The sequence below is a fragment of the Aulonocara sp. 'chitande type north' Nkhata Bay genome, linkage group LG19 (genome assembly GCF_057382095.1).
Source record: "Aulonocara sp. 'chitande type north' Nkhata Bay isolate Kocher_YH1m ecotype deep benthic linkage group LG19, A_spYH_male_GT1.1, whole genome shotgun sequence".
NCBI classification, from domain to species: Eukaryota; Metazoa; Chordata; class Actinopteri; order Cichliformes; family Cichlidae; genus Aulonocara; species Aulonocara sp. 'chitande type north' Nkhata Bay.
In genome coordinates, this window is record NC_141362.1 from 9,887,959 (window position 1) to 9,912,099 (window position 24,141).

Sequence of the window (24,141 nt, forward strand, 5' to 3'; positions counted from 1 at the left end):
CTTCCCCAGTTACAGAGAAATGAACAGTCACTCGTTTTTATGGTAGTTTAATTTTAATGGAGAGGGACAGAAAACCCAGGAAAAAAACACATGACAAAAAAGGTGTAACTTGCCCGTCACTGACTGAAACAGGTGTTTGAGCCCATTGAACACTGATTACTGGCTCTGTAAGAGTGATGCATTTATGGACTATGGATTTGATATTGTTACTGTACATTACATTATGGTGTTTACAATAAAACCAACTATACTTTTATTTTGCATGTGTTTTTATTTTGACATTAGATTCATGAAGAGAACAGAAACGTCAAACAGTCTTTGGATCTGATAAAACATCTTTACCCTTTACAATAATATTTTACTTCAAAATGACAGGTAAAAATCAGCAACAATTTTTATCAATGATTTTTGTAATTCAGTTCTCAACACATGCTTTATCTAAGTGTTTGAAAATTTGTGTTTATTCAGTGTGTTAACCTTCAAATCTCACAGTCACGTTACACGCAATTGTGAACATCCAACTTGCTGCTCCTCCAACACTGCCAAACAATAAAGGGGCAATCCAAGACAGACATGCTGCGCCTACAGTAAAATCACATTAGACACCATTAGCTGTTTGTTATACTTGTTCAACATGAGCAAAGCTTTTATTTTTCCATCTTCACCACCTGATACATAAATTATTTTAGTCGTGAACATTTATTTATAGAGACGTGTTCAATAAGAGCATTTTATATGTTTGACATGTACTTAGATAAACATCAAAAGCGAAGTGGACTAAAATATTACTATTCTGAATTTACCTGAAGCTGATCCTGTTCCCGCTCAATGAGAAAACATGTCTGTTTGCTTGGTTTTGTTTTACACACATTTAGAGAGAGTGAGAGGGAGAGAGAGAATATATAACAAAAATGTTTTTTTACCCCAGGACTGCAAGATTGCTATGAGACCTGCTCCACCTACATTAGCGAGTGCTAAATGTGCAATCAGGTTGGCAGCGATGGAGCCTGCTGCTATTCCAGCTGAAGTGAACCCCAGTGTAGGCAAATCGGCAGGGGTCAGAATCACAGTTCCATCAGGTCCTAGATTAAAAACAAAAAACAAAAACAAACTTATAATAAAGATTTTCATATCAAAATTATGCTGTGGTGATGTGATGGTGTACCTGGAGACCCAAGGACTGCCTTGCCTGTTAATAAAATACAAAAAGATATCAAATAAAATCTTGACAGTAACAATAATAATTCATATAGACTGCATTATATATATATATATATATATATATATATATATATATACATACATACATATATATATACATACATACATACATACATATATATAAGCAGCTGGATAGCGTAGTGGTTAGACTACACGCTTGGAACAGAGGATCGCAAGTTCGATTCCTGCCAGGGGCGTCTGTATCCTAAGGCTAGACCCCCTATGCTAAGCAAGCCTACCGCAGACATGAGCGAGACAGATAAATATGAAGGCATGCCGGCTCGGACGTCGCCCGGATCAACAAGGTCCGCGTCAGGTGTTGAGGAACCAGGGCACCCTGACGAAAAGTGGGCTACTGGAACAAGAAGGCATCGGTGGGCAAGAGACGAAAACAGGGCGTTGTTGGAATGCTACTACGCAAGTAACCCCGGCGGAAGGGGCTACATGAATAGGATGAGGGACCTATGGATTCTTCGATACCCAACATCCACAATGACGGCGAAACAACTAGTAGCTCAGTGTTCCAACATTCGAAAGAAGGGACTGCTCTCACAGCTAGAGATTGACGAGGTACAACACAAATGCTACGGCAAGGAGGAGTCAGGACGCCAGGTCAGGGGGGCGATATCATCACCCCCACCCGAGATTGGGTACATAGCCCCAAGTGCGATAGGAGAAGGATCGTTGAGTGCGAGAGGAACTGACCTGAAAAATAAGATCATGGCCAAGCTTGAAACCTGGATCCCCCGTAGCCGGTTACCAAGATTACGTGAAGTACCCTCAGAAGGTCTGCTAGATGATGTTAATGCAGCACTACGGGCAATACCTACAGCCACGATTACCGACACTAACAAGCTGATATACAATACGGCAGCAGTGATCAGTGAGATGCTTGGCTACAAGTTGAACAGCGACAAGGGGCAGTACCCTCCATGGAGAAGGAGGCTAGAGGGCAAGATCAAAGTAGCACGGAGGGAGGTTAGCCAACTAACGGAGTTGCAGAAAGGTGCGACAAATAAGGTGCCTAAGAAATACAGCAAGCTGTCCATACCTGAGGCCTTGGAAACTGCCAAACAAAGACTCACAGCCTTGGCCAGCCGCTTGAGGAGGTACACCAGAGAGATAGAAGGCAGGAGAATAAACCAGCTGTTCTCCACAGAACCAGCAAAGGTGGTTCTCAGTGGCAAGAGAACAGTACCACCAAGGCTGGAGACGGAGCAATACTGGAAGAGCATATGGGAGAAGGATGCAACCCATAACGGCAATGCTAGAGGATCTGAGGGCAGACCACAGCGACCTCCCTGAACAGGGTCCAGTAACCATCACAGTGGCAGATATCCAAGAAAGGGTCTCCAGTATGAAGAGTTGGACAGCACCAGGGCCCGACATGGTTCACGCCTACTGGCTGAAGAAGCTGACTGCACTCCACGAGCGTCTGGCAGCACAAATGAACCAGCTGCTAGTTAACGAGAGACACCCAGAATGGCTAACTGAAGGCCGGACGGTCCTGATCCCCAAGGACCCCAAGAAGGGACCGGTCCCCTCCAACTACCGACCAATAACCTGCCTCAGTACTACATGGAAGCTCCTGTCAGGCATCATATCGGCTAAGATGAACAGGCACATGGGTCAATACATGAGTGGGACACAGAAAGGAATTGGCAAGAATACCAGAGGCGCAAAACACCAGCTACTGGTAGACAGAACAATCAGCCGAGACTGCAAGACCAGACTGACCAACCTGTGCACTGCCTGGATTGATTACAAGAAGGCCTATGACTCAATGCCCCACAGCTGGATACTGGAAAGCCTAGAATTGTACAAGATCAATGGGACCCTAAGAGCCTTCATCAGGAACTCAATGGGGATGTGGCGTACAACACTAGAGGCCAACTCCAAGCCCATAGCACAAGTCACCATCAAGTGCGGGATCTACCAAGGAGATGCTCTGTCCCCACTGCTGTTCTGCATAGGCCTGAACCCCCTCAGTGAGATCATTAACAAGACTGGCTACGGATACCGACTACGGAACGGAGCAGTTGTCAGCCACCTCCTGTACATGGATGACATCAAGCTGTATGCCAAGAGTGAACGAGACATCGATTCACTGATCCACACTACCAGGCTATACAGCAATGACATTGGAATGTCGTTCGGACTGGAGAAGTGTAGTCGGATGGTAACAAAGAGAGGGAAGGTAGTCAGAACTGAGGGGATTGAACTACCAGAAGGCAACATTGCAGACATAGAGGACAGTTACAAGTACCTGGGGATCCCGCAGGCGAATGGGAACCATGAAGAGGCCGCTAGAAAGGCTGCAACCACCAAGTACCTGCAGAGGGTCAGGCAAGTCCTGAGGAGTCAGCTGAATGGTAAGAACAAGATCCGGGCCATCAACACGTACGCCCTGCCCGTGATCAGGTACCCTGCTGGGGTAATAGGCTGGCCAAAGGAAGAGATAGAAGCCACTGACATAAAGACAAGAAAGCTCCTTACCATGCATGGAGGGTTTCACCCCAAGTCCAGCACCCTGAGGCTGTACGCTAAGCGGAAGGAAGGGGGCCGGGGACTGGTGAGTGTCAGCACCACAGTCCAGGATGAGACAACGAACATCCAAGAATACATTGGGAAGATGGCCCCAACTGACTGAGTGCTCAGTGAATACCTCAGGCAGCAGAAACCCAAGAAAGAGGAGGGAGACGAGGAACCATCATGGAAGGACAGGCCCCTGCACGGTATGTACCACCGGCAGATAGAGGAGGTGGCTGATATCCAGAAATCCTACCAGTGGCTGGACAAAGCTGGAGTGAAAGACAGCACAGAGGCACTAATCATGGCAGCACAAGAACAAGCTCTGAGTACAGGATCCATAGAGGCTTGGGTCTATCACACCAGGCAAGACCCCAGGTGCAGGCTGTGTAAAGATTCCCCAGAGACAATCCAGCACATAACAGCAGGGTGCAAGATGCTAGCAGGCAAGGCATACATGGAACGCCATAACCAAGTGGCCGGCATAGTGTACAGGAACATCTGTGCCGAGTATAACCTGGAAGTCCCGAGGTCAAAATGGGAGATGCCCCCAAGGGTGGTGGAGAATGACCGAGCTAAGATCCTGTGGGACTTCCAGATACAGACGGACAAAATGGTGGTGGCTAACCAACCGGACATAGTGGTGGTAGACAAACAGAAGAAGACGGCCGTAGTGATCGATGTAGCGGTTCCGAATGACAGCAATATCAGGAAGAAGGAACACGAGAAGCTGGAGAAATACCAAGGGCTCAGAGAAGAGCTCGAGAGGATGTGGAGGGTGAAGGTAATGGTGGTCCCCGTGGTAATCAGAGCACTAGGTGCGGTGACTCCCAAGCTAGGCGAGTGGCTCCAGCAGATCCCGGGAACAACATCGGAGATCTCTGTCCAGAAGAGCGCAGTCCTGGGAACAGCTAAGATACTGCGCAGGACCCTCAAGCTCCCAGGCCTCTGGTAGAGGACCCGAGCTTGAAGGATAAACCGCCCGCAGGGGCGAGCTGGGTGTTTTTTATATATATATAAATATATATAAAATTGGGTTTCTCCTCCACCACCTCCAGGCGTGTTCCCCGAAAAATGTGACCGCAGTCAAGTGAGCCCTCACTTACGAAGACACAGTCAAGTGCTGATAATCGGGGATGAGCCACGGCTTTCCCAGGAGCTCCTCCTCTAGCTGGGTGCAAGCTGCTTGCTGCCGCTCACAGCAGAGGTCGAAATCCATTATTTCCGAAGTAGGTCTTTCAAAACTACTAAACACTGTACTTTCAGCCTCAGAACACGATTCAGTCATAGTTTCCAGCCCCGGCGAATCAATGCAAATCTCGCTCTTCTCTATAGATGGATCGTGAGACAGAGACACACAGTCACTCACCCCCGGGGGTAGCGCGGTGCGACGGCAGCGGCGCTGACGCCAGTTCTTTCTGGAAGTGGGTACGATGGATGCTGATGCCACCGAAGAAGAGGGTGACGTGGCGGCAATCTCCTCGTCTTCTGCCCACATCCTCGCCAGAAACGAGGCAGGTGAAGTAAAGTCCGAGCGGGGTGGAGAGGGCAAGCGGCTGGTCTGAGGCGGTGCAACAGGTGAGAGCTCCTCCTCGGGAATGAGCCAGGGCTTCCAACGGAGCTCATCCTCCCGTAAAGCCAGCAATACCTGCTGTTGCTCATCGTCGCTGAAATTTGTGGCCTCCACCATCTCGGTGCGCTGGGCTGTGCAGCTTGACTGTGGCGGAGACGAACTGTGAGACGATGGCGGAGCAGCGGTGAGCCTCAGTGTCCCTACTATGACTGCCTCCGGCTCGCGAGGCAGCGGCGACGACAACGACAACCGTTTATGGGTCGGAGTCGTAGGTGCTGAGGCGGCGTTCAACAGCGCACGGGTGCAAAGCTCCTCCTTAAGTGGGGGCCAAAGAGTCGAACACCTCAAAAAGCTGGAGAAACTGCCGGAGCTGCAGCGCCTTCTGGAGGATGGCGCCTATGGCTGCCACAGATGCGCGTCATGAGCCGGCTGATCCGCTGCAGCTCCTCCCCAATCTCGTCCAGACTTTCCGCTGGGTCTGACATAGTCAGATCGTACTGTCATGGCGGGGTGCGCCGGTGTGAGGAAAGAGGTAGACCCAGATGCAGACACGGTGGAGACCAAACGTAGTTTCAAAAAATAAAGCGAGCCTTTATTGTGGCTGATTGCAAAAGAAAAACATGAAACTAGAGAAACTAAGGAGACTATGAACACTGTGTTAACAGAAGGCAGTGAAAAAACTATGAACACTGAGTAAACTAGGAGACACAGTGAAACAATGAGGCAAACCTATGAAAACTGTGGTGAGGTTAACAGACGATCTGACACTGACTGAGCGGAAACACACAGATTGAGTACACATAAGGAATGATCAAGGGAAGCGGAATCACATAGGGAAAACAGCTGACAACAATTAACATAATGACAGGACAGGGGACGTGAAACTAAATACAGTGAACAAAAAACACAAGGCTCTTTCAAAATAAAATGGGAAACATAACGAAACCCAGACATGACTCGAACTTGACAAAGAAAACTTGGACATAAATCATGACAGATAAACACACGAAGACTTAACATGACAATCTGACACAGAAAACTTCACACAGGGATGAGACAAATGGGGAGCTTGATAAATCATGAACTAAAACTGTAACCTAGGCATGACAGGATGTAACTAGATAAACTGAAGACAAACATGATGCCAAACAAAAGTGGTTTCTTCTGACAGAGTAAACCTGCTTTCCTGTTTTACGTGTCTGCTTTTCTAAAATATCAAATCTGTGACAAAAGATCTGTTTCCATTAGAAACCGGTCACACAACATCACTGCAGCTGACACAGAGTCAGACAGAAGGGTGGAAAAAATAAAAAACTGAAATGAGTGACTACAGGAATAATGTTTACATACAAAACATCCTGTATTTAAGTGCAAAATGGGGATAAATCTGTAAATACCACTGCAGCTGCTACACTGATGGGAGCTCATGCTGTTATTTTAAAATGTTCAGCTATTAATCAATTACTGTGTTATAGGACTAATGGCCAGCGGGGAGGTCTTTATCAGTTGGAACGTTTTTTTAACCTTGTGAAAAATACAGTTAATTTGGCCAGTGGGTCAGATTAGAATCTTTGCTGGGCTGATTCAGTCCACTAGGCCTTACATTTGACACTCCTGTTGTCTAATTTGACATGTTAAATTAGCTCGTTGTGATCATTTTAATGTTACTTAAGTTATCTGTCTAGTATATGAACTGTTAAATAATTCTCTTCAGCGTCAAAGGAGCTTGCAAAGAAAAGCGTCTGGACTTCTTTAAGTTGCTTGAAGACGTTTCACCTCTCATCCGAGAAGCTTCTTCAGTTCTAAGGTCAAATGGTGGAGAGACCTCTACATCGGAGAGACCAAACAGCCACTTCACAAGCGCATGGCACAACACAGAAGAGCCACCTCCACAGGAAAAGACTCAGCAGTCCATCTGCATCTTAAGGATAAAGGACACTCTTTCGAGGATGCCAATGTTCACATTTTGGACAGAGAGGACAGATGGTTTGAAAGAGGAGTGAAAGAAGCCATCTATGTCCACTGTGAGCGACCATCTTTGAACAGAGGCGGGGGTTTACGACACCAACTCTCTGCCATCTATAATCCAGTTTTGAGATCCCTTCCCAGACGCCTTAACGCCCACTCACATCCTGGGCCATCTGACCTCAGGAATTTGCATGATAAGGTGGGGCCAGGTTTCACAATCAACTCACCCGAAACTCTGGCTGATTGGGACCCACGCCCAGTTTCCCACCTTGGCTCAGGCGATTAGAGGATCATCAGGGGGTCCTTTTGTCCCTCTGTGGGGGATCACTCCCACTAGGTTTATATCTGGGACTCTCCACCATTTGACCTTAGAACTGAAGAAGCTTCTCGGATGAGAGGTGAAACGTCTTCAAGCAACTTAAAGAAGTCCAGACGCTTTTCTTTGCAAGCTCCTTTGACTACGATGACCTGGATGACTGAGAACCTTCACAGACAATTCTCTTCAGCCTTTAAGAAAAGCATACAGCCGAACTGTGAAGCTCTTGTTTCAGAGGCCTGGGAGCAATTCAGTGTCCCTTTTGCGTTCTGGTGAGCACAACATTTTGTGTTGGCTTGTATTTGAGCATTCCTACCTGCGCCAGACTGAGCTCTGTGAAGAAAGATGAAGTGTCCACATCCAGACTGGGACTCTGCACAGCTGAACACAAAACAAACAAGAAGAAAAGGACCTCCAGATACACTCAAACAAGATGACAGCTACACACACGATTTAAAACACACAGCTGAGACCTTGTTTAATTTTTCCTTTGATTTAAGGTAGGTGATGCTCCTGGTGTGGAGAGGAAGTACCAGCATTTCTACACTGAAACGGTCAGAATTTTTTTTTTTTTACATGTAGGCAAGCTGATTCATAAAGACCTAAAATACTGTTTTGTTGTTTTTTTGTTGTTGTTGTTGTTGTTCTTTAGGTAAACTTGTTATTCTTTAGAGTTCTCAAAGTGTTTCTTTCTTTTCCTGTTTCATTACACTAACATTTAGCATGCTTTTTGTGGGGAGTCAAATAAAAATAAGTAGAATAAAGGATGCAGATATATTCAGACCATTTCCTCCTCTCCTTAACATGGCTGACAGCCTTCTGTGCTGATGGATACACTGACTGATCATCCACACCACGTGACTGGTTCGCTGCTTTATTTACTTTTGTCTGGGTGAATAAACTCAAGTCTCTGTCTCTTTTTATAGAAATCTTCAGCCTCTGGCATCAAGCACAGGCAACATATTAATGCGTTCATTTCTGCATGCATCCGTATATGTATGCCTTCATCTATTTTGATGCGTTTGCAGGATCCCCAAGTACCACCGGGTCTACTGTGGCACCATGCTGCATTATCTTTCTGCAGAGCATAACCAAATGTAGGTCACTAGTGCTTGTACTCGCCCTTCTCCGTGTTTTGATAGGTATGGAGGTGCGTGTGTGTGTGGTGCAGGGAGACTCACTCGTAATGTTTTTTGTGCAGATAGAAGAGGCACCTCCAGCCCTACGCAACCACGTACATCACGGTGAAAATGCCCATAAAAGTGGCGAACTGGCGGCCCCCAGTGCTGCACCACCAGGTGATCCACGACTCTCATCGTTCCAGTCGGCTCCACCCGCTTATTCATCCACCAGTATCCACTGGAAAAGATCGGTGAAAAAAAATCGATCGGTGTTCTTACGGCCATTTGCTGGGAGTAGGGCCTAGGGGCGCCCTCCATTTGCGAGGTGCGCCTGCTGCTTGCGGCACAGGGAGGAGAGGGCGGATTCACTGCTGGCTGGAGCAGCATCTAATAACCAACTCGCAATATAAAACAAACAAAAATAAAAACAAACAAACAAACAAACAAACTCTAGAACACCAGACATTATGATACAGACTTATAATTTGCATCAATATTTTTTTCAAAATTCTATTTGAAAGGTGAGCGCGAGAGCCCTCGGTGCGCCTGCTTGCTGCTGTGCTGAAGTCAAAGTAAACTTTATTGTCATCTCTGCTATATACAGTACAGTATATAGAGAGGCGAGATGACGAGGCTCCAGTTACTGCAGTGTAAGTAAACAAACAATAAATATAAGAAGAGTAAGAAAATAAATATAGACCTTAGGACCAGGGGTAAAGGGATCAATAACAATTTAAAATTTACAGTTTAATGATTTAAAGTCTCACACAGAACCTGTCGTAAGGGTAGGGGGCCCTGCTGCTTCCAAATAGATCACATTTCATTCATAATGTTGTAACTCCAAGCTCATTATGTATTCATGATTTGAATCCTGGGTTGTGCGAAATCCCAGAAATAAACCCTAGACAAAGCGAATCTGGGAACTAAGGTGTAGGTCTATTACCGTAGGTTATGTTTTGGTGATCCTCGGGTTGGGGGATGGGTGTTCCTACTGGAGTGCAAAATTAAAACCATTGGAAGATGGACAAGAAAAGTTCAAAGCCATCAGGTGCTCAGTTTAGGAAAAAGAGAAAAGAAGAGGACAAGAAACGAGCAAAAGATACTGGAAAGCAGATGTGTCATTGGATATGGCAGGTCATGTACCATGAAACAATCAAAAAGACAATTGTGTATGATCTAAAAAAAACCAGAAACCATTATCTGTTAAACATTATGTTACAATTTAACATGTCCGTAAAAATAGCCCTATAATATTAAGCATCAGGCTTTATGGAATTTAAAAACTGACAATAGACATCTTTGCATCAATTAAGAAAACAGTTTATTTTCTAAAAATATTTTTGTTAAATGTATTATTCACTGTTTTTAGTTTACTCCCCATCCGGTCTGGAGCATAGCGAATGACGTCACAAAGGTATTCTGTGGCAGGTCCCCAAGCTGACACACTGCTAACAACTTTACAGCACCTTTGCTAACAAAGCAAAGTCAGCATTCAAACAATGACTAAATAAATACGTTCTTACCTGAGATCGACGTGCGGTGCAGGGACGAGGACGACTACTCGGGTAGGTGCTACGGAATAGTCCAAGAGACAACAGCTTTAGTTTCCGGCCAACTACAAATAAATGATTTTTCAACATGATTGTTGTCAACTGGTCGACTGTATTAGATCAACAATCAACGATAACGGAACAACTATGAATAAATGCTAAATGAAACCAGACAATATTTTAACTGCTACTATTACTAAAGTTATTATTATGGGAGGCTGTGATGAAATTTAGGGCGGAGACAAACAACCCACACACTTCGAGCGCATTCTTTTTTTTCCTCGAAGTGGGATCAAAGGCTTCAAAGACGTCATACATTTCAAAGGATTTAAGTTAAAACCGAACCCTTAAATACCCCTTTGTAACTCGGAATTTCTAACGCTAGCTTAGAGAATAAATTAACAGCAAACAAATAGATATTGAAGCAAAATGGACAACAACACAACTAGGAGCAATCCAGACAATGTCAGGAGTGATTCCACTCCTGCAGATGATGTTAGGCCACTGCTAGAGGAATTGCTAAATAATGTTACACATGAGCAGCAGTGGCAACAGTTGCAGTCTGATTACGCCGAAAATGCCACCGTAGGAAGGCTGTGTAATTTTGTAGATAACGTCATTGCCCTATGCTCACTGTCGGCAGGTGCAGAAATGAGGTTTTGCCAGGACACTGCAGTCACTAGCACAACAACAGTGGCCTCAATGGAGACAGAGACAGCTCCTGAACTTGCACAGACCTCTAACACAGTTGACCCCAACACGGGAATGCCAGTTGATATTTCACAGGAAACAACAGTCAACTTGCACAGCACAGCAGAAGATTGCCCTGGTGCCAGACTTATCACTAATATCCAAAATACCAATAATGTCAAGGTTATTCAATTTAACATCTTTAAAAACCTGGAATTCAGTTTAATACGAAAAACCGAAAAAACAATTGTCATGCCCAATACTCCAGTAGACAAGAAAGATCGTGATGACACTCAGGCTGTAGATAAAGCAGGAACCTCTTTGGAAAAGAATGTAACCCCAAAGAAACCCAGCCAACATGTATATATGGGCCCCACCTGGTTTTTGCTCGGGCTGGATGGGTACCATGTGGGCATGGGCTCAAACTGGGCTTTTTGTATGGGGCCTACTTGGGTTTTTCACATTAAACCCATATGGGCAATCCCAAGTGGGCACTTTTAGTAGGTCCTAGCTGGGTCAAACATGGGAAACACTTAACTTGGTCCAAAATGGGAAACACGTGTAGGACCCACTTGGGTTTTCCACCTGGGATAGACATGGGCAAACACAGTCATTTAAGGATAGGCTGTTGTTGTGTGCCCCAGGTGGGGCAAAGTGAGGTAATCAATATATGTTTTAGTATCGATGACACAGGTGGGGAACACCTGGTCAAACTATATGGGTGAGACATGGGCAAATACAAGTCAGACCCTGAAAACATGTCTATGTGGGCCCCATATGGGGCAAAGTGAGGTAATCAATATATATTTTTAGCACTGATGACACAGGTGGGGTCCACCTGGTCAAACTATATGGGTCGCACATGGGCAAATGCAAGTCAGACCCTGAAAAATGTCTATGTGGGCCCCATACGGTTTATGTTAAGTTAATATGGGCATATATTTTATGTGGGCTCAAGATTGTTTAGTATATATGGTCCAGCCTTCATCCACGCCCAGTCCAGCCTCCGTGTCTTCATCCACGCCCGGTCCAGCCTCCGTGTCTTCATCCACGCCTGGTCCAGCCTCCGTGTCTTCATCTGGTCCTGCCTCGCCTTCGTCTGGTCCTGCCTCGTCTTCGTCTGGTCCTGCCTCGTCTGGTCCTGCCTCGTCTGGTCCTGCGGTTGCCACACCGCCGTCAGAGCCAGCTCGACCTGTTCCGCTTCGCCTCTGCTGGCCGTTTTCCAGGCCTCTAAGTTGGCATCATGGCCTTCGGGGACGGCCTCCGGAAAGAGTTCATCGCCGACGCTGGCATCGCGGCCGACCTCCGGGCCTGCTCAGTGGCCGCCACTGCCTTCCAAGTGGTCGGCCTCCTGATTGGTTTTGCCTGCGCCGCCGCCGTTGCCGTGTGCACGGTCGGCCTCCTGAACTGTTTGCCCGTCGCCACCGTGTGCACGGTCGGCCCCCGGAACTGTTTGCCCATCGCCGTCATTGCCGTGTGCACAGTCGGCCCCCGGAGCTGTTTGCCCGTTGCCATGTGCACGGTTGGCCCCCTGATCTGTTTTGGCTCTTGTGTTGTCGACCTCCAGGTCGACCCCCAGACTTTACTGTGGCCTCATGAATAGTCTTGTTTTGTGTTGTCCTGTTTTTGGTTTAATCTGGACTCTAGTGCTCCTTGTTTTTTGTTTCGGACCCTCCTTCCTGGACCCCCTCCGCCCGCCCTGGTCTGGTGCTCGGTTTTGTTGTTCTGTTTTCTGTTTAGGGCTGTCGGGAGCCAGCCCTTCGAGGGGGGGTACTGTGACGGTTCTGGGTCAGTTTCCACCCAGTATTTTGAGTTTATTATGTTTTGGTTTAATTTTGCATCAGGGATTGTTTTCTTGTTCTCTTGTTGTGTTAATGATGATGATTATGATGTTTATTATTAGAGTTTCATGTTTCTGTTTGTGTTTAGGATTTGTTCTTCGGTTGTGTCTGCTTAGTATATGTCTAGTTCCATGTGTCATTTTCTGTCTGTCTCTCAATGTCGAGTCTGCGTCTTATTGTGATGGTTTCTTGTTCCTGTTTTATTGTGAAAGTCTGCGTCTCATGTGAGTGTGTTCAGCTTTACCTCTCGTCTCGTTAATGACTCCCAGCTGTGTCTCCCACCTGTGTGTAATCTCCCTGTGATTCTCTGAGTGTATTTAAGTCATGTCTTCTGTGTTTGTAGTTGCTGGTTTGTCTCTGTATCCACCCTGCTTCATCTGTGTGTTTCCCTGCTGTCAACCGCCATCTGTTTCCGCTCGCTCTCGTTCATGTTCAGGTTTGTGTTCTGTACTCAGTTTGTTCCCAGTATAGTTTAGTCTTTGTTCGGTTCGCCTTTTGTCCATTTTTATTTTGTGTTTAATAAACCACCATCACACCTTTACAGGTGCCTGCGTTTGGATCCTCCTTTATTTTCCACACGGCTCATCTCGCTCGCCGTGACACTTCCTCTCTTTCCCTCCTCCCTCTGCCAGGGCGGAGCTCACCTGTGGGCTTCCACGCACCTGGTCGCCATCACGCACCTGTGGCTCGTTACGAGTGTTCCAGCTCCTTTATAAGACGGCAGCTCTGTGTTTCTCGTCGCTGGACCGTTGCCGACCTGCATTCCCTGGACCAACCCCTGTGTTTCCTGAGTGATTGAGTGTACGAGGAGTGGAGTACGTCATCGTGTTTTCTGTGGAGTGTGGAGAGGAGCGTGAGGAGTGGACGGAGTGCGTGTGGACTTTCAGCGTCTTTTCCCTTTGTGTGTGGACCCCCGGAGCCCGACCTCCCCCTCACCTCTGTAAATAGATCACCTGGTGTGCTGTAATAAAGATTCTTGTGTTTCCCAACTCAGAGCCTGCGCGTGTGTCCGTTCCATCCTGCTGTGATACTTGGAGGATGACTTTTACGCTGAACACATTATTACAGCATCAGGAAAAGACTCCTCACGCCACATTTCATTCCTTCCATTCAACGTCTCCTGATGTATTCACAGCCACCGAAGGCGCTGTACAGCACCGAGCACCTGAAACACGGACAGTTTGTTGATATTGTAATCAAAAAGGGAGGGGGGGCATTTTAAAAACGCACCCTCCCTATTGTGCATGTCCCTAAAAGGTATGGCCTTCCAGATTGCCTCAGTTGTATCGTGAGTGTAATTTCAAATAAAATAAAATAAAACTCAGAAGCGTCTGTGTGTTGTATTCTCCTTTGGGGCAGCTCCGGACTGCCCCAAAGGGGAGCACAAGGGTTAATTAATATATTATTAACAATAATATAAAATTATGCACAAAAGGAATTACTAATGTAAAAAAAAGAAGTGGTTTTATTTATATATGCTTATATAGAAATATATGCGGTGGCCCCTAGAGACAAAGCACGTACAAACTCCAAAACATGTACAAACTCCAAAACACATTTCTAGCTTTAACTGAACTTCCAAAATAGCTACCTAGATCACTTAAATTACACAGTTGAAAGCATGTGTGTATTGTTTGTGTATTTATACACAAGCACTCATATATATTCAAATAATTTTTAAAAAAAATGTTCATTTACCTGTTACTACCACACACCAAATCCGGTCGTTGGTACTTGCTGGCTTGTGTAGCCACTAGGTAACAAAGCTCAACACTGCGCCTAGCATCGCACTTCTGTTGTATTTTGTACGTGTTTTGAGTTTTTATGTGTTTCTGAGTTATTACGTGTTTTGGAGTTTGTACGTGCTTTGGAGTTTGTGCGTGCTTCAGAGATTTTACGTGTTTTGGAGTTTTTACGTGTTTTGGAGTTTGTACGTGCTTTGTCTCTAGGGGCCACCGTAAATATACTTTTATTTATTCACTCCACATAAAAAGTAATAATAAATCATATAATACAAAAACGAAATGGCTCTTAGAGCCAATCTTTGATGTGAAAGACGCGAGGCGGCTCCTTATCGCGAGCCGTGGGTTTTTTTTTTTCTTTCTCTCACCCTCTCTCTCGCACTTTTTTCCGCTTAACTCAGCATGCGAGCCTTGTGCTTGCGCTGGGAAGAGAGGGGCAGTAGTTACACTGGCAGTAGCACAGGAACAGAGCAGGAGGGAAAGAGCCAGGGACAACAACGTCACATTAGAGAAGTATAGTAATCATCCACAACTATTTTCAGTTGTGAATGATAAAGGATTCAGAAAGTTTATTCATGCAGGCCCATATGACAGAGAATGTGCATGTTCTTTTTGTTTTCATATTTTAATTTATATTTAATTGTGTTGTGGTTTGCAGTGTTTTATGTTGTTTCACTTTAAATTTGTTTAAAAGAAAAAAGCTGAAATTTTAAATAGTTAAAATTTGAAATGTGAATAGTTGTTTTTTGTATTTTATGATTTATTTATAAAATTTTACGTGGAGTGAATAAATAAAAGTATATTTACGTTACCCCTAGAGACAAAGCACGTACAAACTTCAAAACATGTCTGAACTCTGAAGCACATACAAACCCCGAAGCACGTACAAACACCAAAACAAGTAAAAACTCAGAAGCACGTAAAAAACTCCAAAACACGTACAAAATACAACAGAAGTGCTCCAGGATGCTGGGCGCAGTGTTGAGCTTTTGTTACCTACTGGCTACACAAGCCAGCAAGTACCAGCGACCGGATTTGGTGTGTGGTAGTAACAGGTAAATGAACATTTTTTTTAAATTATTTGAATATATATGAGTGCATGTGTATAAATACACAAACAATACACACATGCTTTCAACTGTGTAATTTAAGTGATCTAGGTAGCTCTGTTTTGGAAGTTCAGTTAACGCTAGAAATGTGTTTTGTAGTTTGTACGTGCTTTGAATCTAGGGGGTACCGCATATATTTATATATAAACATATATAAATAAAACCACTTTTTTTACATTAGTAATTCATTTTGTGCATAATTTTATATTGTTGTTAATAATAAATTAATTAAAGCAAACAAAACAACCTAAAGAGCCATGTGCGAGCCGAAAGAGCCGGCTCTTTTTAGTGAGCTGAGCCGAAAAAGCCGGTTCTCTAAAAAGAGCCGGAAATCCCATCACTAGAGTGTGGAATAATCTGGAAAGCTGGCTGCCAGGAAAAGACCATGGTTCTAGACCAAAAAGGGACATTTCTGTGCTCTAAATAAAAGAAACCAGATAGTCACGCAAACACTCTGTGGGTTCCTGATCTTTCACATCAGTTAAGCCACTTAACACTGACCTGTGAATCATTCGAGCATAAAAACAGCACCTAACACAAGAGATGAACAACTGTTTTTTATACTTAACAGAAACCTTTACTGGGAGCTTGTGACAAAACATCATTTGTTGTCCTTTATAAAAACTTGTTATATTTGATAGTACACACACTCTGTTTTTATCCCTTTATCTTTCATTGGTCTGTCGTTTGATATAATAAGAAAGTTAATGTCATGGCTGCTCTGGCAGATGTGTGGAGTGAAGAGAGATAGGACCCAAATGCAGAGGCTGACGAGGACTTAAACTGAAAATATGCCTTTTATTGAGGCAGCACAAAACAACAAACAAAAATGCAGGAATACAAAGACTAAACTAACAAAAACTAAACAGGGAGGCAACTAGAAGCAAGTATAAAGAAACTAAAGATCTGAGACATGGAGCACAACAAATGATAACCTGGAACATGGGAAATGTCATGGATGATACACAGACAACCCAACAGCAAACAGAGGAAGGCAATGGGCTTAAATACACAGAGGGATAAATGAGGGAATAAGACACAGGATGAGAGCACAGCTGCGAGAAATCACAAACAACAAGACCATGGGGAAGGAAAACTGAAAACACTAACATAGTCTAAGGAGCTTAGAAAGAGACTTCTTTCTTTCCAAACTCCTTAGACTACGATGACCTGGATGACTGAGAACCTTCACAGACACGAAAACACTAACATAGCACACAAGACTATCAAAGTAAAACAGCAAACAAGAGACTTTTACAAAGACACAGAGTTGACACAGAGACATGACTAACTGGGGAGAAATTGGGGAACATGGAAACAAGAATGACTAGACGTGACACGTGGGACACAGGGGTAAGGCAAAGTAACAGAAACCTAAAGCCTAAGAATATAACACAAGAAGAAAACAATAAAGAGAACCAAAAACATACATAAGAATAATCAATGAATATAAATCAACAAACACAAAACACTGGGTCATAGACTCCGTACCATGACGGTTAAATGTACAATAATAAATACTTTAAATCAGATGACAATGTAGCTGACACTGTGTTTATTAGTGTGTGGTCAACCACAAATCTTCATACTGTCATCCATACATGAGGTCTTTATACAAACGATGAAAGATAATGAAAGAAACTGTTTAATTGATATGAAATGATTGAATTATATGAAATATTATGGCTTTGTCTGCCAGAGTGTTTTTTTGTAAACTACTTTGAACTACTGGCAGTCAGTGAAGTCACTGAAAGGCAAGATTCTATGTTGTGTTGCCGTAGTTTCCAGAGTTTACTTATAAAGCTCACTTACAGAATTCAGTTAGAAAAGTCAAGCATTTGAAGGGCGCACATTTGAAGGAATATTAACTCAATATTAACTCACTACGGTTTACATTTTCAATTTTAAAAGTTCTCCGAAATTACAATGAAAAAGGAAACAAGAAAAATTACCACTCCAGCCGATAAGAAAGATTCAGGAGATCAAGGTAAGTAAAATAATAAGATAAAATCCTGGTAAAATACAAATCCTAGAAATGTTGACACTGTGTGAATCATTTTTAGAGCAATTGAATCATATGTTTGATTGAAAATAGCTTTAATACAAGATGTCTAATCAAAGAAAGGTTACCGGTCTTTTGGTAAAATAATGTAATAAGTTTACTCTTGGACTCAACAGTAAAAACAGACCAACAAGTGTCATCAAGATCTAAGACTTAGTAAACCTAGTATCAATTCGCACTGGTCAGTTTTTTTATCCCAAGAATAAACTTGTAATAATTTAAGCAAAAGCAATTTCAAATTCTTTGCCATCAAAATGCTTCCAGTCCTGATGTCGGGGACTCTTTTTCACCACTGTGTTGTTGTCGTTTATAGATTGTAAGAGCAGGACTGCTAAAAGAAAGGCCAGTCCTGAAAAGAAGACCCCAATAAAAAGGAGGAGGGTCGCTGAGCAGGCTGGTCCTTCCACCAGCTCAGATGTGGTCAAAGGAGTAAAGCGCAAGGTTGTGCAAGATGGAGAGGGCACAACAAAGAAAGCAAAGAGGGCTAAACTGCTTGATCATATGAGCGGTGACAAGGAGCAAGCATCCTCCTCGTTGGACTCTGGTAAAGGTAGGCTAATTAGTTGAATAAGGGGGTAGATTAAGTGTGGTTGCTAGGTTTAAGATATTGGTGTTTAGTGTTTGTGTCTATCATCCAGTGAGCTGATGTGCTTTTGGTGTTTTCCACATCTCCAGACTTGAACAACAAACAGGTGTGCGCAAAAAATGGCAAAAGAAAGGCCACGGGAGACAACAGAGAGTCACCCAAGAAAAAAAAAAGGAATGTGGACCAGGACAAAAAATCAGTGGCAGACCAAAAACGTAAGTAGCAAGCAGCTTGGGTTTTATATTCAGCGGAAGGGAAAAAGGAACATTTAGGCTACAGAGGAGAGTAATTTGTGTCACAGCTGTAATAAAACAAGATTTGCTGTTTTGTCTGTTCAGGTGAATTCCAAGCCAGATATGTGGAGGAGCACCAGCTCGGAGAAGGAGGCTGCGGAGCAGTGTTTTCTGGCTACCGGATAGAAGATCGTTTTCCAGTAAGTGTTCAGATGATGGTAGTAAGACAGGCAGTAACGCAGATAATGGATAATATTGTAAACTGAGACGTCTGCTGTGTTTCCACCTTTCATTATGTCATAGTGAGGAAATGCTCACCAATGCTCTGTGTCTTTTAGGTTGCCATCAAACACATTCCCAAAAATAAAGTCTACTGCAAAGTGGCGGTAAGCGTCCAACACTTGAATTAGTTTTACATTACTGGATTGAATGCAGCGTTCCTCATCATCGACTTTGTTGTAATATTTCAGGATGAAAGCGGGAAGAAGCTCTCAGTGGAAGTGGCCATTATGGTTAAACTTGCAGGTGAAGCAGAAGGGTCAGTGGGAATATCAGCACCTGTGTCCTTGCTGGAGTGGTTCGACCTTGGCAAAGAGCTGATCCTGGTGCTGGAGAGACCTGTCCCCGCTGTGGACCTGCAAAACTACAAAGCAGAAAATGGAAGAACTTTAACAGAAGACAAGGCCAAGGTAGGTTGACTGGGAGAACCTTAGACTGTACAGCATTCAATCAAGGCAGAAAAGCATTAACTCATTATTGTGTTTTTCATCTTTTTCAGGTCATTCTGAAGCAACTAGTTGATGCTGTAAAGGAACTTGAGGATAAACACATCTTTCATCGAGACATCAAGGGAGAAAACATTCTGATTGAGACCGGCTCAGATGTGCCTCGTGTTCGCATCATTGACTTTGGACTGAGCTGCTTTGTTAAGCAGCGATCTCTGTATCGCATCTTCTATGGTAACATATTCTGCTCCTGCTTTTCACAGATGTAACAATTTGTGTCTTTTGTTTTAGAAGAAATTGTAATTGGGTCTGTTTGTTAGGCACACCTCTTCACACCCCTCCCGAGTGGTACAGGAGGAGCTGCTACAGGTGTGGACCCACCACGGTGTGGCAAATGGGAGTGGTGTTGTATGAAGCGCTTCATGCACGGGACTTTAATACAGAGAGGTTCCTCACAAAGAAACTGAGCATCAAAAAGCGTCTGTCCACAGGTAAGAAAACTTCACACTTCCAGATTCACTGATGCCTTGGATCACTAGAACTATCATCTTCATCTTTTTGATCTTTTCTTTCTTTCAAGAATGCCGCAATTTCTTGGACGCATGTTTAACTACAGTCCCGGAGAAGCGCCCAACACTGGAGGAGCTCCAGCTTCACCCTTGGCTAAGATAACACACACAAACGCACAATTCACACCTTATCATATATGTATGATACATTGTAGTAACTTCCTTTCTTTTTTCTGTTGGACAGGAATAGATAGAATGGGTCAATCTTAAAAAATAAATAAAAATTTAGCTTTTTTGGAGTTCCTGTAACCCCCCCCCCCAGCCATCCCAGGAAAGAGGATCTCTCTTTGAATGGGCTTTCCCGAGGTTTCTTCCCATCGATCTGGCCCCCTGGGGAGTTTTTCCTCGTCTTCATAGAGAGCTTGGGCTGGGTCAGGAGCTCCATCAAAACTGTCTTTATTTGATGACTTTAATGTCATCAAATAAAGATGTGTTTTACTTAAAGTAAAATTTGATCAAAATAAAACTTGTTTAATTCATCTTTGCTGAGGATTCTCCTTCATTACTATTTCAAAGATTGTTTTGTTTTGGGGGTTTTTTTTACCCATGGTGCATTTTGACAAGTAAGAAAACTGAATCAGGTTAAAGTGTGCACAAAGACAGTCACAGAGGTTTTTTCCTTCAAGAAGGGAGTTTTTCCTTCCCACTGTTGTTTGCTCATAGTGGGCTGTCTGATTTTAAAATTAAAAAAATTAATGAGAGGCATTCATAGCAGAGTTATCACAAAGGGAACTATATAGCTTAAATAATTTCTACAGGACGAATTATAACTTCATTATGTATAAAGCTCCTGTGGATAATTCTATTTGTAACTTTACACAAGAGAAAGTTTGCTGTCACACTGTTTATAACAGGTTGGGTTTTGTCCTCTGAGTTGAGCCTTTGGTTGCAGTTTATTGAAGAATTTCCTCTGAAGTAGCTGTTGATGTAGATTTAAAGTCCTGTTTATATACAACACGTTCTCACTCCCAAAGCGTAACATTTTACGCTAGGTGACAAATCGTCACCATATTACGTTTTCGGCTACCCACCACGTTCCTAAATGACGACCTCGGAAAAAAGAGGAAATATGAGAACCGTCTGGACTGAATCTACACGTTTGCTCTTTTTCTTCAAATCGCTTAGTAGCACACTATTTAACATTATTAAAGTCCTGGTTAAGGTCAGGAATAAGGTTATGGTCAGGGCTAGGGATAAGGTTAGGTTTAGGGCTGGAATACAGGGCTGGAACGTCTATTACCGCGGGAGCGTCATTGCACTGGATTCCAGCCATAACCCGCCGCGTACCATAAGAACGCCGAAGGTCTCCTTTCGCGTTCCTCAGGAACGCCGCGGGACGTGACAAAACGTCGACATGTTACGCCTCGGGAGTGAGAACGGGCTGTTATATATAGAAATGTGCTTTAGTTCACGTTTTTTTACATGTCTGCCTCAGTGGATCAATAGAAGGTCTGGCACAGGAAACTGGATGTTGAAAGAAGGGTAGGAGTGTATATACACTACCAGTCAAAAGTTATGGTAGTCATGCTAGTTCAGTGTGATTCAATTTTGCATAAATCTCCAACAGTGTCATCAGCAAAGAACTTGACACCATCACACCTCCTCCATGCTTCACAGTGGGTACCATGCATGTAGAGACCATCCGTTCACCTTTTCTGTGTCACACAAATACGTTGCAGGTGGACCCAAAGATCTCAAGTTTGGACTCATCAGACCAAAGCACAGATTTCCACTGGTCTAATGTTCATTCCTTGTGTTTCGTGACCCAAACAAATCTCTTCTGTTTGTTGCTTTTCCTTAGTGCTGTTTTCCAGAGGTGGGTTGAGTATCCAAAAATTGTACTCAAGGAAGAGTAGAATTACTTTACAATATTATTACTCAAGTAAAAGTGAAAAGTAGTCATTCAAAAAATTACTCACGTAAGAGTAAAAAAGTAGTTGGTGAAAAGACTACTCAAGTACTGAGTAACTGGTTGTAAGGTCTGATATATTTTTTACTTTTTAAAAATAAAAGCTATTATAAAAACAAAAATAAGTAAATATACAAATTTTAGTATTTTCAAACAGAATATATCTAAACACATTAAAAAATTAAGGCACAGGAGTCTCGCACAGTCTTTCACAAGCTCCAGATGCAGGAAGAGCTGTATTGATTTTGATTGACAGCTTCCTGATGTGAGGAAAGCTATGCAATAGATCAGGGGTCGGCAACCCTAAAATAGCTGATCTGCACTTTGCCAACATAAAGCTCCATAAAGTTGTTCTATATAGTCTGTAACTGTTGATATAGAGCATTAATAAATTTATTATTAATGCAATGGTTCATGTGGCACATTGACTTCTGAGGAAATTTTACCTCTCCAACTCCCCAGCTTCTGACTTTCCTGATCCCATGGACCCAAAGAAGTCATCTTCGTCCGATAGGCCGCTATTTGTGCTGGCCTCATCCAGCTCTGTGTCTAGGTGATATATGAAGTTGAGACCTGTGGAAAGATATACGGTTTTCAAAAGAATCATGTCTGGGCATTATAGTCCTGTATAAACTGCCAAGCTGTCTATACAGCAGATGATTGCCGTGAAAGTTTTATTCACACTGGACATGGTTTTTTTACTAAATCTGTTGAAAAACGACATCTTGTCATTTATATCCCGCACAAACACTATGCAATGAATTCCAGATTAAGTTCAGAATAAGAACGTATGCAAGGCAAGAGAACGCAAACAGCTCGGTCTGCGTGGCTGAAAAAAGAGGAAACGTGCCCCTTCCAACCCCAGGAGAGGGAGACGCAAGAAGCTAGCCGCCTAGGCTGTTTAAACTAAACAAGCTACTATTTCACATAATAAACCCCGTCAACCGCAGTATTGCCTTCTGATTTAACAGTTAAAGCAGCAGAGACGAGCTGTGTTTACATGTGCGTGGAACTCTAGCTTCATTAACCAGGTTAGCTGTTAGCTTATGGCTCACGCTAGCTAACCAGCGAGAGGTTAAAAGGATAACCGAAGCTGCGGACACAACATCCACAAACTTATCTCACTACTGTGTAGCGCCGAAAATATGATGTGATTCTGGTTTAATCAAACTGAGGGCAGGAGGAAAACCGCTCCAATCCTCAAGGCCCAATGTTCTAAAACTATTAAACATTAGTGATGTGTCGGTCGCGAACGAAACAGCTCTAAGAGCCGGGTCTTTGAAGTGAACGACACGAGCCGGCTCCTTATCGCTAGCCGTGTTCTTTTTCTTTTCTTTCTCTCACCCTTTCTCTCGCACTTTTTCCACTTCACTCTGCATGCGAGCCTTGTGCTTTGCGCTGGGCAGAGGGGGGAGGGGCAGTAGTTACACTCACAGTAGCACAGGAACAGAGCTGGAGGGAGAGAGAGAGAAAGAGAGTCAGGGACAACAACGTCACATTAGAAAGGTATAGTAATCATCCACAACTATTTTTAGTTGAGGATGATAAAGGATTCAGAAAGTTTATTCATGCAGGCTCATATGACAGAGAATGTACATCTTTTTGTTTTCATATTTTAATTTATATTTAATTGTGTTGTGGTTTGCAGTGTTTTGTGTTGTTTCACTTTAAATTTGTTTAAAAGGAAAAATTTAAATAGTTAAAAGTTGAAATGTGAATATTTGTTTTTTGTATTATATGATTTATTTATTAAATTTCATGTGGAGTGAATAAATAAAAGTATATTTACGTTACCCCTAGAGACAAAGCACGTACAAACTCCAAAAAAGCGTACAAACTCCAAAACACGTAAAAACTCTGAAACACGTACAAACTCCAAAACACGTAAAAACTCTGAAGCACGTACAAACTCCAAAACACGTACAAACTCCAAAACACGTAAAAACTCCAAAACACGTAAAAACTCCAAAACACGTAAAAACATCAAAACACGTAAAAACTCAGAAGCACGTAAAAACTCCAAAACACGTACAAAAGACGACAGAAGTGCTCCAGGATGCTAGGGGCAGTGTTGAGTAGGGCTGGGTATTGTCACTGATTTCTAGAATCGATTCAATTCACAAGGTCCCGAATCGATTCGATTCGATTCAATTTAATTCGATTTGAATCTGGGAAATTTTGACAGTCAGAAATATTATAATTCAGATCAGTACATTTACATATTTTTGTATCTGTAAAAAGGAAGCTGACACACGCAAGACTTTATCAAAGGTGTAAGTGTCAAGTGACTCGATCAATTTAAAAAGAGCCAATTTAAAATCCAATTAGTTTTCTAGGATTCAAGCAAACTACATTCAACTCGGAGGGAGCTCTAGCTGCAGTTTGTTAAAGATATTT

General features: G+C 43.3%; 2 protein-coding genes and 1 long non-coding RNA gene across 3 annotated transcripts in view; 1 reads left to right on the top strand and 2 right to left on the bottom strand.

Moving 5' to 3' along the window:
- LOC147306492 (uncharacterized) overlaps positions 1 to 9,150 on the bottom strand; it is a 10,559-nt gene extending 1,409 nt beyond the window's left edge. The window contains exons 1-5 of the mRNA XM_086274826.1: positions 8,789 to 9,150; positions 7,924 to 7,988; positions 1,166 to 1,189; positions 924 to 1,082; positions 1 to 582 (exon numbers count right to left, since the gene is read on the bottom strand). The exon at positions 1 to 582 is cut by the window's left edge and continues 1,409 nt beyond it. Of these exons, the coding sequence (XP_086130952.1) occupies positions 1,076 to 1,082; positions 1,166 to 1,189; positions 7,924 to 7,988; positions 8,789 to 9,115 (423 nt within the window). The 5' untranslated portion in view covers positions 9,116 to 9,150 and the 3' untranslated portion in view covers positions 1 to 582; positions 924 to 1,075. The remainder of the gene's footprint in view (positions 583 to 923; positions 1,083 to 1,165; positions 1,190 to 7,923; positions 7,989 to 8,788) is intronic.
- A 6,832-nt stretch (positions 9,151 to 15,982) lies between these two features.
- LOC147306493 (serine/threonine-protein kinase pim-1-like) lies at positions 15,983 to 20,319 on the top strand. Its single transcript, XM_086275222.1, has 9 exons — positions 15,983 to 17,647; positions 18,036 to 18,272; positions 18,398 to 18,523; positions 18,647 to 18,741; positions 18,880 to 18,927; positions 19,012 to 19,230; positions 19,320 to 19,500; positions 19,587 to 19,757; positions 19,847 to 20,319. The coding sequence occupies exons 1-9, from the start codon at positions 17,587 to 17,589 to the stop codon at positions 19,936 to 19,938; spliced, it is 1,230 nt and encodes a 409-aa protein (XP_086131348.1). The 5' UTR covers positions 15,983 to 17,586; the 3' UTR covers positions 19,939 to 20,319.
- Positions 16,472 to 23,251, bottom strand: LOC147306494 (uncharacterized). The gene is made up of 3 exons (XR_015126428.1): positions 23,089 to 23,251; positions 22,191 to 22,317; positions 16,472 to 19,184 (listed from the first exon to the last, which is right to left on the bottom strand). It is a non-coding gene; the product is annotated as an uncharacterized LOC147306494 (long non-coding RNA).
- Between the last annotated feature and the right edge of the window lie 890 nt (positions 23,252 to 24,141).

Bases quoted from the DNA above. Each gene is read 5' to 3' on its own strand.
- LOC147306493 (XM_086275222.1), top strand. From the start codon at position 17,587: ATGAAAAAGGAAACAAGAAAAATTACCACTCCAGCCGATAAGAAAGAT. The intron at 18,742-18,879 runs GTAAGTGTTCAG...TGTGTCTTTTAG, and splicing joins GGATAGAAGATCGTTTTCCA to GTTGCCATCAAACACATTCC. The intron at 18,928-19,011 runs GTAAGCGTCCAA...GTAATATTTCAG, and splicing joins AAGTCTACTGCAAAGTGGCG to GATGAAAGCGGGAAGAAGCT.